General features: G+C 44.9%; 1 protein-coding gene across 2 annotated transcripts in view; it reads right to left on the bottom strand.

Moving 5' to 3' along the window:
* The window catches only part of SCTR (secretin receptor), a 93954-nt gene that overhangs the window by 7532 nt on the left and 71057 nt on the right, over positions 1-15365 (bottom strand). For both annotated transcript variants that reach the window (XM_066346669.1, XM_066346670.1), the window contains exons 5-10: positions 11672-11769; positions 10285-10414; positions 8150-8303; positions 3595-3655; positions 2541-2610; positions 36-127 (exon numbers count right to left, since the gene is read on the bottom strand). In XM_066346669.1, the coding sequence (XP_066202766.1) occupies positions 36-127; positions 2541-2610; positions 3595-3655; positions 8150-8303; positions 10285-10414; positions 11672-11769 (605 nt within the window). The remainder of the gene's footprint in view (positions 1-35; positions 128-2540; positions 2611-3594; positions 3656-8149; positions 8304-10284; positions 10415-11671; positions 11770-15365) is intronic.

Here is a 15365-nt window from a genome sequence, read left to right as displayed (position 1 = left end):
AGTGATTGTGTGCTAAGTCTCTGCCCTCCACTTACTTATAATGGTTTACTTCATTTCCTCTTGTTTCTTGGGTTCTAAGTTTTCTCATCAGGATTCTTAGGATGTTTATAAAAAGGGTGAAATTAATCTGTAAAACACAAGGCAGAGAGGGCAGTGAAGGTGATTTGTATTCTCACCACTCTCCTGGCCTTGCCTCTAGACCTCAAGGCACTGCAGGCCAGAGCCAGGACGCCCCCAGGATAGCACATCACCACTTCCTCCCTCGCCCCTACCTCCTTGTGCTGGTGACAAAAACTGTCCGGGGAGGCCGCGGAGCACAGCGCTCCCAGCCTGGGCTGCAGAGCTCTGCATCGGGCTGAGCACAGCAGGAAAACTCACCTGGAGTCACTGGAATTCTCTGGGGATCCTGTTAAACTGCAGGTCTGGGGGGGCTTGAGATTCCGCATTTCTAACCAGCTCCTGGGAATGCTAAAGCTGGTCCTTCAGCACTCTGAGTGGAACCTTTACAGGGAGGTCCTCAAAGTTTAGAGTGCAAATTGCTGAGCACCCTCCCGGCATCTGGGGTGGGACCCAAGAATTTTACACTTTTCTAGGCTCCCGGGTGATGCTGAAGCTGCTGGTCTAGGGATCACACAGAACCACTGCAGTGCAGCTCAACCACCAGCTCCAGGAAGACAGCCTTGATTATCTACCTTTCCTAATTCATTGCAGTTAGAGATAACGTTACTGAGTAAGAGCCCTTGGAATATTTGAGAGGGGCCAAATATATGCATCTGTCAAACTTGTATGTTTGTCTACTTATCTGCCAATTCAATGGCAACTTCCTAAAGGACAAGAATGGAGTCTCCTCACTTCGTTTGGTGTCCGCTTTGCCAAGCCCAGTGCCCAGTGGCAGAATGTTATGAAGTTGCCCACATGTGAGCTGCAGTACCTTTCCTTCCCTCTCATCCACCAGCTTCGGTCCCACTGACCCTCCAGTTGAGGGGAATCACCCAGCCAGACACCCTCTTTGTTCATCCAAATAGCCTGGGGCCCAGGGACACTCGCAAAAAAACCCCCACAGGATTAGTGGCCTGAGACTCCCAGCCCAGCACTGCTCCTTAGGGAACACTGCTTCTCAGGGTGTCATGTGTCTTGCTTCTGAGCTGGCTGTGCATGGGCTACACTAATAAAAGCTATTTATTTTATGTTATGTTATTTTGTCTTAGAGTTGTATTTAATTTAATAGGGAGAACTTGTAGGCAAAAGAAAAAATAATCTTGAGATCCCAAGCATGAGATATAAATAGCGAAATTCTAGGTCACATGACAGGCTGGGAGGGAGACACTTGGCATCAGTGCCCATCACACCCCCCTCAGTCATGAGGGACCACAGTACCGTGAGATCAGCCTGGACACAGGGGCTCGGTGTCCCTCAGCAGGGGCTCTGCCAGGCCGGGCTGTCTGAATCCAGAGTTACAGAAGGGAAACTGGCTTAACTGAATTGGGAAATGTCTTCCTGTGGGAATATTATGCAGCCAAAGCACTTGATTGGTCAAATAACTTCAGAGGAAATGGGAGAGCTCATGTCTATTGCTAAGTAAAAAAAACAAGCTAGGATACAAAATTGTATTAAGCATTTTGAAAAAAAAAAGTATGTGCTTAAAGAAAATATAGCAAGAAAAATCATGTGTATTCACAATGTGTATCTAGGTGCTAAATGGTGATTTATGAGTGATTTTATTTCCTTTTAAAAATATATTTTGTGTCTTCCTTTATTTTCACAGGATACTATTTTCAAAAAAAAAAAAAGGAGGTCATGAGATGGCCACTTCCTCCCAACTGGCCCCAGGAGGTCGCCTGTCAGCCAGTGGAAGAGGAAAGGGCTGCTACCCCGTCCCCTGCCCTCCCTCCACTCCAGCAGGCCATGGAAGGCATTTTGTATCCACTGGTCCTGCAGCCCTGGGGTCCCTCTGAGCCCTGTGCACAGCTGAGGGGCTGATTCGGTCCATGAGACAACCCCACTATGTCCCCCATGTGTCTTCCTCTGTCCCCCATATTTTTACCCATATGCACAGGCTCAGCAGAAGCACCTGGAAACTTAAGGTAAGATGAGCATCCAGGCCAAAGACCATAGCCTCACTCAGCTTCCCCCACCATGACCCACCACCACCCTCCATGACCCCAGCTCAGTGACTCTTCCCAATTTAACAAAAAGATGCTTATAAAATGACCAAGACCCAAAGATCTGAACCAGTAAAGGTAGAATTGAGGCCAACATGGAGCCGGCCAGTTTAGGGCAAGGAGTTCTGCTCACCATATTTCAGCATCTAGTCATGGACAAAAGTGCCTCCTGCCTATCCCAGACCCCACTCCCATCCACTATTCCCTGGGGGTGGGACTTCTGGCCTCTCATGCTGCTGGCCAACATCTGGAAGCTCTGAGATCTATTCCTCCCGCACCTGGAGGAAGGGGGCTAGCTTGGTCTCCTCTGTCCCTGCAGGCCAATCACCATTCAGTCTCTCTCACTGGAGCCTAGCTCAGGGGAAAATGGCCACTTACCAGGATGGAGAAGATCACAGGCCCTCGAATGACCCACCAGACAGATGCATTGGCATTGACATCCCAGCACCTATGGAAGGACAGCCAGGCATCGTTAGGAGTGAGGAGCTGGGCTGACCAGAAAAGACTCATTTCCTGAGGTGCCCTTCATATGAAAGACCCAAGCTTGTGATCCTTAACCCGTCTGTGCTCTCCTACTGCCCAGGAGCACTGCTAGAGCTGAGGGCACAGCACCCTGTCTGCAGCCATGCCTGGGGCATCTGGGGGAGCAGGTGTGAACTGACATGTGACCTCAGGGCCCCAGGGACATCAGGCATGGCAGGTACTTGGCAAACTGGAGAACGTGTTTCTGGTCTAAGGCAGCCACAACTCTGTTCTAGTTGGTTTTGCCACAAAATAAAAATGAGAAATGTTGATAGTACTTTCCATTTGTTTAGGGAAGTTGAAAATCCAGATTTTTTAAAGTGAATTTACTCAATTAAAAAATTATTTTGAAATAATTATTTGGTGCTGATTTTGAACTGTGAAGCACTTGTAAGCTTAAGGCCCTCTGGGATCACCTCTCTCCCTAGCACCTCACATCCTTAGGGAACAAGACGGGATTTCTTTGTCCCCAGCAGGAGTTGTTGGGGATGCAGCTGCCACTCCCAGGCCTGGCTCTGCAGGACTCAGATACCCAGGTGTAGCTGAGGAGGCGCTGAGGAGGAGAGCCCCGGAGGATGGAAAAGCTGTGTGGGCCTTTACAGCTCCTCACTGAGGAGCACCTGCTTGGAGTTTCGAAACTTGTCTGGCACCTGAACTAACCACACAGCTGCTAGGGCAGGCAGGCAGGCAGGCAGGGAGGCCCGAGAGGCTGCCCGTGGTGAAGGCTTGTCTGAAAACTCACACCCTTGGAAAGCTGGGCACTCAGCAGTCTGGCATTCTAGAGAATTCTCCCATGGCCCCGGTTTGAGAAACATGCCTCCCCTGGGTAGTTCTAAAGAAGTGTCCACCCTATTTGCAGAACTGGACAATATAAAACACACTCTTGTTACCTCTCCTTCAAACAGCTTACCCAACATCTTCCAGAAAGTGCCTGGTGATGGCCCATGAAGCCACAAAAATGGCCGGGGAACCTGGGGATTAAAAATAAAGGAAGGGGCAGAAGAAAGAGGACTCAATTTTCCACATCTGTATGAGCAACAGTACAATCAGCTCCCCCAGCCCAGGTAGGGAGCATGTGCCATGGGAACTGCCTTGCAGATCAATCTCGTGTCAATATGTAGCCTCATGCTTGCAGGGTACCAGGGACGTCCTGGGAACTGAGGTAGGGTCAGCTGGATCTTGAATGTCTCTCGGGGACGAGGTCTCCCAGGAGCCTGAGCCAGACTCCGGAGTACCTCTGCAGGACAGAGAGCATGAAGTGATGCTTTACACCTGTCTTGTCCAGGACAGTGGCCACTTGCCACATGTGGCTATTGAGTCCTTGATATGTAACTGGTCCCAGTGGAGATGTGCTAGAAGTGCAAGATAGATATCAGATTTTGAAGATTTAGTGAAAATAAGAGAATGTAAAATATGTTATTAACAATTTTTATCTTAATCATATGTTAAAACGATAATGTTTTGGTGATATTTGGTTAAATAAAATACATTATTAAAATCAATTTCATCTATTTCTTTTTACTGTGTTTACCGTTGCTGCTAGAAAGTTATACATTACATGTGAGGCTTAAGTGTTGTTTCTGATGGACATGCACATCCAGGTGCTGAGTGGTAGCTGTCCCATTCCTGGGCTGCTCAGTGTTCAGACCTCTAGCAACCAGGTTTCACTCATGCTACCACTGTCCACCCTCTATCCCAGGCAGGAGATTAAAGGATTCTTCTCTGGAGGAACCAAATAGCCTCAGACAAAGGGCCTACAGATAGCAATGCTGGTGACCCTCAAACAGAGTGGCCATTTCCAGCCCAGTCTCCCTTGAGACATATGCCCCCCCCCACAGGGTCTGCAGTCAGCTCTGCAGTGACTCATGCAAACAGTCAAGACCTTTGACGTCTAAGGAACGCTGATTACATAAAAGACAAGGACCAAAACAATCAGAGAAAAGGAACGCAGAGGACACAGACCATACAGTCTGCAGAAGAAACTTGAACGAAACAACTCTTAATGATTATCATCAGAGAGATAAGAGATTTCATTGGCGAGACACGAACAGGATGCTGAAAGCAGGGAACGTCGACAGGAAAAGGAAAAGGGCTCAGAAATTGAATACAGAACAGCAAAGATTTAACAGTTTTTTCATAGATGGGTTGAAAGATAAAGGAATTGTGGCTTTGGCTGGTTAGTTCAGTCAGTTAAGAGTGTCGTCCCAAAACAACAAGGTTGCGGGTTTGATTCCTGGTCAGGGCACACATGGGAAACAACCAAAGAATGCATGACTGAGTGGAACAACAAATGAATGCTTCCCTTCCCCCTCCTCTTTCTCTTCCTTCCTCTCTGTCTCTCTAAAAATTAATAAAAACTAAGCCCTGGTCAGGTAGCTCAGTTGGTTAGAGTGACATCCTAACACACTAAGGTTGTGGGTTTGAGCCCTAGCCAGGACACTTAAAAAAAAGAGGGAGAGGTAAATTTTTCTTGTGAACCCCCAGGATCTTGACTGACTTCAAGTTCAAGTCCACTGATGAGTGCAAGCTTGGTTCATGCCCATAAAAGACAGAGCTATCACCCTTCTCTGGGTACAGACTAATACCCCAGCCACCATGTAAAAGCTTTGGATAAGTATTAAAAAATCTTAAAAGTATTCACTCCTTTCTTACTCAATGATCCCATTTCCAGAATTCTATCTTACATATGGAATAAGCTTTGCCCACATAAAGTATTCATTGCTATGTTATTTATAATAGTGAAAAAGAACATCTTAAATGTCCAAATAACAGGTATTTGGTTAAATACATCCTCACAGTAGTTTAAAGTGTTTATGGAAGAGTTAAAAGAACATTGTCCATGCTTGTGTGTTAATGGAAAGAAGCAAGATCAAAAAATTCTACATATAGAATGACAACAACTATGTGGGGAAAACTGAAAGTAGGAAGAATAGTCTGGAAGAAAATCCCAGAAAATGCTCAAAATATGGAATGTGGGTAATATTTTTTCTACTTAAAAAAATATTTTTTTTTTGCCTGACCAGGTGATGGTGCAGTGGATAGAGCATCAGACTGGGATGCGGAGGACCCAGGTTCGAGACCCCGAGGTTGCCAGCTTGAGCGCGGGCTCATCTGGTTTGAGCAAAAGTTCACCAGCTTGGACACAAGGTCACTGGCTCGAGCAAGGGGTCACTCGGTCTGCTGAAGGCCCTACGGTCAAGGCACATATGAGAAAGCAATCAATGAACAACTAAGGTGTCACAACACAACAAAAAACTAATGATTGATGCTTCTCATCTCTCTCCGTTCCTGTCTGTCTGTCCCTGTCTATCCCTCTCTTTGACTGTCTCTCTGTCTCTGTAAAAAAAATAAATAAATTTTTTTTTTTTGCAAAGTTTCATAGTAGGCACAAAAGTTAAGCAAACTATCTTGGTGGAAAGAAGTTGAGTCCAAATTGAGGATTGGTCACTGCTTTTGCAAGAGAAAGGCATCTCATAGGTGGAGAACTTCAGACCTTTCTGAGCCCCTTCATGGTCTCCTTGGGGCTGTGTAGGCAGAGAGGCCCGGAGGGAACAACCGCTGCTCTATCCCTAATGCCTGGCATGTAGTAGATGCTCACTAAATATCTGAGCAATAAAAGAAGGCTCTCATTATCACATTTAAACTCCTAGAAACCTGTGAAAGATATCACAATGCAATTTTATCTTCTTGCTAAATAACAAACCTTTTGAGTGATGAGACTGGTTTTGCTTTTCTTTTTGTAATCTCTATAAGCCCCCTTGAGCACAAAAAAAGGGCTTGAAGAAAGGTGAATAAATTGTGATCCTGATATTATAGATGATAAAACTGTCCATGCTCATACAGTGAAATCCGGGAAGATATGGGATCAAGGCTCAGTAAGCTGTGCTCCAAGCTAGGTGCTTTCTCAGAAGAGTCAGCTGCATAAGGCAAGTCCTGGGTCCCCTGGAACTCAGACTACTGCCTATGTGGACATTCAGGGATCTGCAGAGCCCTACAGCACCTGCTGGCCAAGGGATGTGTGCTAATCAGGCTGCCAAAGTTCAGAAGCTCAGCGAGCTCTGCCAGCTTGGGTGAGTTCCCTGATGGTCTGATGACAAGATAGGGCTTACATGTAGGATTTAAACAAGCAGAAAAGCAGTGTAGGGCATTCCTGGCAGAGGCACTTCTTAATTAAAAGCACCAAGAAGAAAGAAAATGAAGCTAGTGGCTGGTACACATGACTATTCTTATAAGCCTGTGAGTCAGCCCTACGAACTGGGCTCTCTGTCCAGAACCCAGTAGTTAACTTACATATGTTTATCAAATGAACAACTGATAAATGGATGGATGGAAGGAAGGAAGGAGGAAGGAAGGAAGGAAGGAAGGAAGGAAGGAAGGAAGGAAGGAAGGAAGGAAGGAAGGAAGGAAATGAGTCAGAAAGGAGTGAATGGGTGGGTGGATGGATGGGTGGATAAATGGAGGTTTGTTAATGACAGAAGAGAAGTTAAGGAGCTTTAAAAATAGGTTGTGGTTTGAATCCTGGGTCAGCCTTGTCTACAGTGTGAGTTGAGCATATTATGTCACATCTCTGAGCTAAGGTTTCTCTGAGAGGACACAGCAGCTTGTGATGCTAAAGTAATGCGTGTAAAGCACTGAGCTCAATGCCTGGCACATAGTAATTGCTCAAGCAACAGGAATGGTTATCATTCCCGTCGATCAGAAAGAAAAGAGGAAAGCCATGTAACGGGGCCTTAAGTCAACTGTCTCACTACCATTTCCCCTCCTCCCTAGAAGCTGAATCCTGGTTTCCTTTGGGAAGCCATGTGGTTTGAGCAGCTTAAACTCATCAGTGTATTCCATTCCTTCAGGCCTCTATGACTGGTTCAAGGATGTGTATGAGCTGATCCAGCCAAGTGAATCTCAGAATATTTGCAGGGAATGCTAGGACACAGCCTTCCCCCTCATTAGATGTAACGAGGAAGCGAGTAGCCCAAACCTGCTGGCAGTTACATTGGAAGCACTGGCAGAATGCAAAATAGCAAGATAAAATGAAACATTGTTGAGCTGCTGAATTCACTCACCTAAAGTTAGTGACCCCTGGGCTTTGTATTTATATGAGCTAATTAATTTATTTTATATTTAAAGTCTATATAAGCCAGGTTTTATGATAGCTACTGTCCAAAGCACCCCAACTGATACAGAAAGAAGCAAAAATGAGGACATATAAATGAAATGTCTAAGGAAGATGAGGCAACAAGTGGTATCAATCATAAAAGGCTTTAGATGCCAGAAACAGGGGCTACATTTTAGCTATTATTTCCCATTTAACCAATAAGTAAACTGAGACCAGATGGTTGAACAGCAAGTAACTTACCTAAGCTTGCACAAGTTAACTTTAAATACGGAACTGAACTAGAAACCAAATCCTTCTGACTCATGCCCTCTCCCACTGGTAAGTCAGACTCTATACCCATGGAGAAACATACCCCATCCGAGGGCAACACATCCTTGGAGGCACTTCTTTTCTGAGAAAAAGGAGATGACGAGGAGTGTGTGAAGGTAGAGGCCCTCCACCAGCAGCCAGGAGTAGTTGGCCACGATGCAGTACTGGAAGAAGACCATGACCAGCTTACAGCCCACCTGTACAAAGAGAGGCAGGTGAGTCCCAGGATGGGCGGCTGTGGGCTTCCCTGTGGTGGCTAGCCTTAAGGGAAGTGACAAAGGTGTGGTAGAGGTCAGGGGCCAGGCCACAGAGTGAGCCTCTGGGCCTCAGAGCCAGCCCCTGTGGTCTTCCACTGCCAGGAGACAAGGCCCACAGCAGAGAGTAGAAGTCCACAGTCCAGTAAACTCAGTCAAGATGGCTTTGCAGAAGCAGGAACTGCATTCAAGTCCTGGGATTGACTACCAGTTGTAAAATTGTGTCAGATATAGCCCAGCTCCCAACTCCCTCAGATGAGCAAACTGAGGCCTAGAGAGAAAAAGGAATATCTGAGCAAAGGGTTAAACTCATTTCCAAGGTCAGTTTTCCTGGAAACAGATGAAGAAGGGTAACATTGATCAGAGTAAAAATGGCCCCTGACTGGTACATTGCATCTAGACTACAGACATCTAAATACCTGATGGGGATGCCACAGTGTTGGCCATGCTTGATGTAGTGACACAAGCATGTCCCTTGCAGGGATCCCTGGAAGCTATGCCTGTGGGACTGTGGGGCTTCTGTATCAGCATGGCTTTTAGACTAGCCCTGTGAGGATCCCCTTTCCTCTCACTGAGCTCTCCCCTGGGGAGAGGACAGCCTGGACTGCTGCAGGCCACGCCCACAGAGAAGGTGGGTTCACATCTGCCCTGCTGGCCATCTGTGGCTCTGGCCCTGTGGTTCCCAGTGACTGACTCCAGGCATGGTCCGTGGCTGGCTCAAAAGTCTGATGTTAGTAGAATCCAAGAAGGTTCCCTATTGGGCACTGCTGGATTTCCCCATCTCTGGCCAGGGATGGGGTGAGGCCTGAATATAGTCTCCTGACCCCAGCCTGGTACTATTATTTCATCCTGGAGCTCTCCCTGTGCCCTACATTTGGGACCTCTCAGTTTGAGTCAGAAACACACACACACACATCTGCATGCATACATACACAAAAAACTACAAACACAAACAGATGTAAGTGGTGGAAAGTGACAGGCAACTGAACCAACTTCATTTTCCAGTCCCCTTATCCTTCACTTGCCTCTGCTTTTGGGACTATAATAGTAAAAAAAAAAAAAAAAAATCTCCCAGCTTCCTTTGCAGTTAAGTATGATCATGTGACTCGGTTCTAGCCAATAAGAGGTAGGTAGGAGTCTCGGGGACAGTGTTCTTTCCCAAATGAAAAGTCAACGTTTCCCAAAAAGAAAAAGTATTTAAACTTAACCCTTCTTGTCTGGAAAGTGGAAATGTGGAGCCTGGGTTGTAGGAGCCATCTTACAAACATGTGGTATGGGACTAAGATGGCAGGTCAGAGAGAGGGAAGAGGACTGTGTCCTTCATGGCATCATGGTGCCACTGTGCCCCTTCTGAATTGCCCATCTACGGACTGCCTATGTGGGAAACAACCCCCATCTGTTTGAGTCACTGATGTACAACTTTCTGTTATGTGCACCAAAATGGGTTCCTAGCTGACACAAAGTGATATTCAATAAATTCAGACACATCTGAGCATTCCGAATAAATAAGAAGGTTAGACCTAACCAGACACGGTTGTTTTACTGAAGACTTGTGTGCAGGCACATAGGCATATGCTAACCCTTTACTTTCTACAACCAAGCCCACCCTCTCTAGACTTGGCCATCTGTCTACAGCTGGGACTTGGAAAGAGTAGGGAAAAGAGGATTTTGCTATGAATCTAAATAGCAGAGTAGCTGGTTAATCCACTCCAGGGCACTGGCTTCCCAACAAGCAGATTTTGCACGTGAACCAGACTATATATATGGGGGCATGGAGCTCTCTCTGAACCTCCTGGCCCAGCCACAGTGTTGGCCCCTAAGTTATCCATTATATGCAGCCTCAACAGGGCAACCACCTTCTCCAAAGTTAAGCTGAGGTCGGCAGGCAGGACTAGTCACACCCTGGGGCATGAAGGCATGTTACCCTGTGGGTATTGCAATAGGCATCATTGTCCGAGAAGAGCACAGCATCCTTGATGAAGATGGACAAGGCGCGCAGGATGAAGGACACAAACAGGTGCATGTGGATGTAGTTGCGGGTGCAGTACAGCCTCCTGGAGGGAGAGAAAGCAGGGCCAGAGGGGCCAGAGCTGGGAGGCGGTAGGGAGCAGCCAGGCCCACTCCTCCCCCAGTGCACAGGGGAAACCCCAGTCCTGGATATTAGCTCTTTCTAGGGGGAACATTTCTCTGTATCTCTCAGCACAACCGAAATAAGAACCCAGGCCTACCGATGCCCAGTCTACTCTGTCTCATGCTGGAATTAAAAAAAAAAAAAAAAGCTGGAATCATAGGGGCAAGATTATATTCTTGCCTGACCTCCTACCATCCCTAGCTCCCAGAGCTGTTTAGAAGGGGTGGAGGTTCCACAGGCAAGCAACCGGAATGGGAGGAGCAGAAGAACACAGGCCTCAGGGAAATGTGAGACCCAGGCTCTCACACTTACTAGTTACATGACCTTGAGCAAGCCTTTTCACTTCCCAGAGCCTGGCTTTCCTACTCTGCTATACGGCACCAAAGTCTGTTACTTGTTCCCGTTCTTCAGGAACCAGAACCAGTCTTTCTTATGGGGAACCCCTTTCAGCTCTGGGTGCGTTTGACTCCACTCTCCCAACCTCATGACAGACTTGACCAATTGGAGCTCGCCAACTCTTGCCACATTGATTAGCTCAGGGTTGGGCATGTGACTTAAGCTGGGCCTATGAGAATTCCCCCAGGACTTTCACTGTAACTAATGGAGAAGAGGCTTTCTTTGCTCTGGTGCTGCAGAACGGAAGAATGGACCCCTGCGGTTGCTGGTGGCTGTCTCTGCCTCCCCTGCAGACAGCCTACCTAGGAGGAGGCCAGTGCAAGCAGAATAATGGAGGGAGACCAACCTACCCCTGCTGATACCTTTCAGTGCCTAGATTCAGCCATGCCTAAAGCCAGGCGTCCCTGAACTTGGGTCATCAACTATGTGGGTCATACTACCGTTGTTTTTCCTAAGCTGTTTTAAGGTGAATTTCTGTTTCTTGTAACCAAGAGTCTGGTAAAAATACATCTGTAAAATTGGGGTAATGACACCTATCTCACAGCACTGTTTGAAAACTAGAAACAATGTGTGAAGCAACTGATGTAAGTTCTTAGTAATGCGTAGTAAATGTTGTGTGGATAAAGGAATGAACAAGGACACAGGGACTTCTGTCACAGGCACGCTTTAGATCAAGGGGCAGCAAAGTGGCCCACCCAGACCTTCCTCCTTTGTCCTGAGCAGTTAAAAGAGATATAAAGTCTATGTCCAGGGAAGGCTGGGGAAATGAAGAGCATGTTCTTACCGGAAAGAACAGAGGATGCTGAGGGCAACCAGGAGTGTCACCAGGGAGGAGCTATAGCCCACTGTATACATGACCTTCAGCTTCAGCAGGTACTTGTGCTGCAGAGAAAGGCATGTGTCAGCCCCACCCACCCATTGGCTTGTTCTGCATGTTTCTGCCTCAGAGTGTACCTGCTTCAGACGGCTTGAACACCTTCAACTGATGGCTGTGCTGTCTATATCCCAAGGACACCAATTCATAGACTCATAACATCTTGGTTTTCGAAAAGATTTTGCAGATCCTCTGATGCCAACTCAGACTTGTATCCCTCTTACATTACCGTGAATTTAAAGGCTTTGTTTGAATACTTCCAGGGATGAGGTGCTCATTAGCTTTCAAGGAAGTCATTCAGTCAGTATACAGCAGTGCAAAATATCAGATTATTTTTTTCTCATGTGAAACTAAAATCTATTGTCTTTTAAATTGTACTTATTGGTCCTTTTTTTTTTTCCTGGAGCCACTTAAAACAAACTGAATTACACCTGTCCAGGCAGTGGCGCAGTGGATAGAGCGTCAGACTGGGATGCTGAGGACCCAGGTTCGAGACCCCGAGGTTGCCAGCTTGAGTGCAGGCTCATCTGGTTTGAGCAAAGCTCACCAGCTTGGACCCAAGGTCGCTGGCTTGAGCAAGGGGTTACTTGGTCTGCTGAAGGCCCGCGGTCAAGGCACATATGAGAAAGCAATCAATGAACAACTAAGGTGTTGCAATGCACAATAAAAAACTAATGATTGATGCTTCTCATCTCTCTCCATTCCTGTCTGTCTGTCCCTGTCTATCCCTCTCTCTGACTCTCTCTCTGTCTCTGTAAAAACAAAACAAAACAAAAAAACCACTGAATTTGTCTTTTACCTATGGCCTGTCTTTATTTTAGAAAATAAACATTTCACTTTAGAATAGTTTTAGACTTACAGAAAAGTTATGAAGCTCTCACAGAGAGGCCTATTATTTTTAAATCAGCTGTTTCGCCAATTTGTCCCTCACTTATCTTTTCAGCAATAAACGTTCCCTATGTCGTTAGTCTGTTTCCACAATCCTTCACCATTCTCCTCAATTAACATGCTTCAACTTGTCAATGTCCTTCTTAAATAAAATACCCAAAACTGGACAGCCGAAAAGCTCCAGATGTAGCCTCTAACCAGGAAGAAGTAGAGCAGGACCATCACCTCCCCTGATTTACACGCTGCACTCCTTTTTATGCAACCAAGTAGGCACTTACACATTCAGCAACCACTTCCCACTCTTGATTCATCTTTGACTCAAAAATATCTCAGTGGAAAAGAATAATTTGACATATAGAGATAAATATAAAGGCCTGCATTTAGGTTCAAAAAATAAATTGTACAACAGTCTTAAAAAGAATCAAAGAAATGAAAATTAAAATAATAATCCATTTTCTAACCAATCCAATTAACAAATATTTGAAACTAATAATATTCTATGTAGGTGAGGGTATAGTGGGAATGAAATTTGGTTCAATCTCACTGCAAAGTAACACGAATTAAGAACCTTTAAAATAGGCACACCTTTTGACTCCCACCTTCTACCTCTAGGAATTGATTCTAAGAAATAATAAGAAATATAAAAGCATATTTATATATAAAGATGTTTATCACAGAACTATTTGTGATGACAAACATTCAAATGTCCAACAATAGAAGAATAGTTAACTAAATTATTTTAAATCTGAGTTATTTTAATGTTAAGCCACCATTAAAATGCTGCTTACCAAGAGTTTGAAAAAATGTCGAGACATGCTAAGAGTGTCACACATAGTGAAGGGCAGAATACAAATTTCCCATCACAGTATCATTCCCATTCTATGTAAGAAAAGTGTTCAGTTGAATTATATGAAAGTATCCCTTTTTGTAGATCAACAATAATTAAATATGGGCCATTTCATGTAGTTAAATCTCATACATGCACAGAAACAATCTCAAGGAGATGTGTTAGATGGTAGTACTGGTTAACTTTGGATGATGTTTGCATATAGTGTTATTTTCACTTGTATTTTTCTATAGTGGATAAGTACTACCTTATAGACAGAAAAAAGGGTAATTAATTTCAAAAGAAGACAGGCACAGAAATAGTATTGGGGAAACTGGGCTGGCTAACAGCTGTTCAGATGAAAATGACCTTGAGGTCAGAACGGCCAAAGACTCATGATGTTAAGGAAGTGTACTTTAGGAAAAGAACACAGGCTTCAGAGCCAAGAGACAAGGGTTCCAAACCCAGGACTGCTACTCACCAGCTGTGTGACCTTGGGAAAATTATTTTACTTCTCTGAGATTCAGATTCCTCATCTGCAAAATGGGGATAATATCTACCTTGCAGGCTTGTTGGAAGAACAAATAAAGTATCAGGTAGAGTATCCAGGATATGGCTGGCTCTTCAAAGACACAGAATGCATGTTAATTTTCCCCACCTCCACCCTCTACCCTCCATCCCTATCATCCATCCTTCAACATGAGTCTGTAGTGTGAAAATGGTGTGTGAGATTATGGTAAGTATGAAGTATGAGCTAGCTGCTAGAAAAACTATGCCTGCTCTCAGTTACATAATGGAGTGTTATGGAGTAGCCAGCCACGTTGGAACAGTAGGAGTATCTGGTCCAGTTCTGGGCATGTTATTTTAAGAGGCACAGTAATAAACTTGAGTATTTCTAGAGAAGGCTGATAGTGTCATCTTAAAGAGTGCATGAATAAACTAGATACATTACACCCAAAAGAAAACACAAACTTAGGGAAGGACAATATTAGGTTGATGGACATGTAGAAGTAAAGTAAGACCTCATGTGTGAGCTCCAGCTGGAGGAAGTTACCAGAAAGTAGATTTGACTCAGAGTGACCAAAAATTTTCTGACAGCAAGAGGTGATTTTTGATAGGATGGCTGCCTTGTGACTTTGAGCTTCCCCACTGATGTGACTGCAATCCCAGGAGCCAGAAGTCACTTTACAGCAGTGGTTCTCAAAGTGTGCGTGTGCCCTAAAGGATTTTCCATTCCCTATGGTATTCCAGAGAAATACGTGCCTGTTGGGGACCAAAAAACCAACAGGGTTTTTGGAGTTTAGATATTTGGGGGACAGAACTGTGGGGAATTGGCTGTAAACTGACAGTCTGCCCAACCCCCCACTTCACTTGCCTGATTAGGTTGCAAAAGGCTGTTAAGCTGTGGTGCTGGATTGTTTACACTACCCCCCATGTTCCCCGGAAAGACTGGAGGCAAGTTTCTTCTATCCTTTGTTTGGTGTCAAGTTAACATGATATGTATGGTGGGGGTTTTCTGCACTCAACACAAGAGTAAAAAGAGAGGAATTCTTCAATGTATTAATGAGGAAATAAAAGTTTGCCTTTCAAATATATGTCCAAACATTGAAGAAATCACTAGGACACATCGGGCTCATTTTTCTCATAAACACAAGAATGAAAAAACTTAACACATTCGTGCCAAGACCTGCCGAATTTACTAAATCTTACTAAAAATGTTATATATGTATAAAAAGATAACTTTTTTGTCATTTTTTGTTTAACCCCTCTCTTTTTATGAATTCTAAAAAGCATAACTCAAAAAATGTAACATAAAAATGTCTCTTAATGTAGAATAAATTTAATTTTGTCATATTTATTTCATTTAATTACCATAAAAGCACGCTTGGA

The sequence above is a fragment of the Saccopteryx leptura genome, chromosome 7 (genome assembly GCF_036850995.1).
Source record: "Saccopteryx leptura isolate mSacLep1 chromosome 7, mSacLep1_pri_phased_curated, whole genome shotgun sequence".
Taxonomy (NCBI): Eukaryota; Metazoa; Chordata; class Mammalia; order Chiroptera; family Emballonuridae; genus Saccopteryx; species Saccopteryx leptura.
The sequence above is the reverse complement of the archived record's forward strand: the minus strand, read 5'-3'. Positions and strand labels throughout refer to the sequence as shown.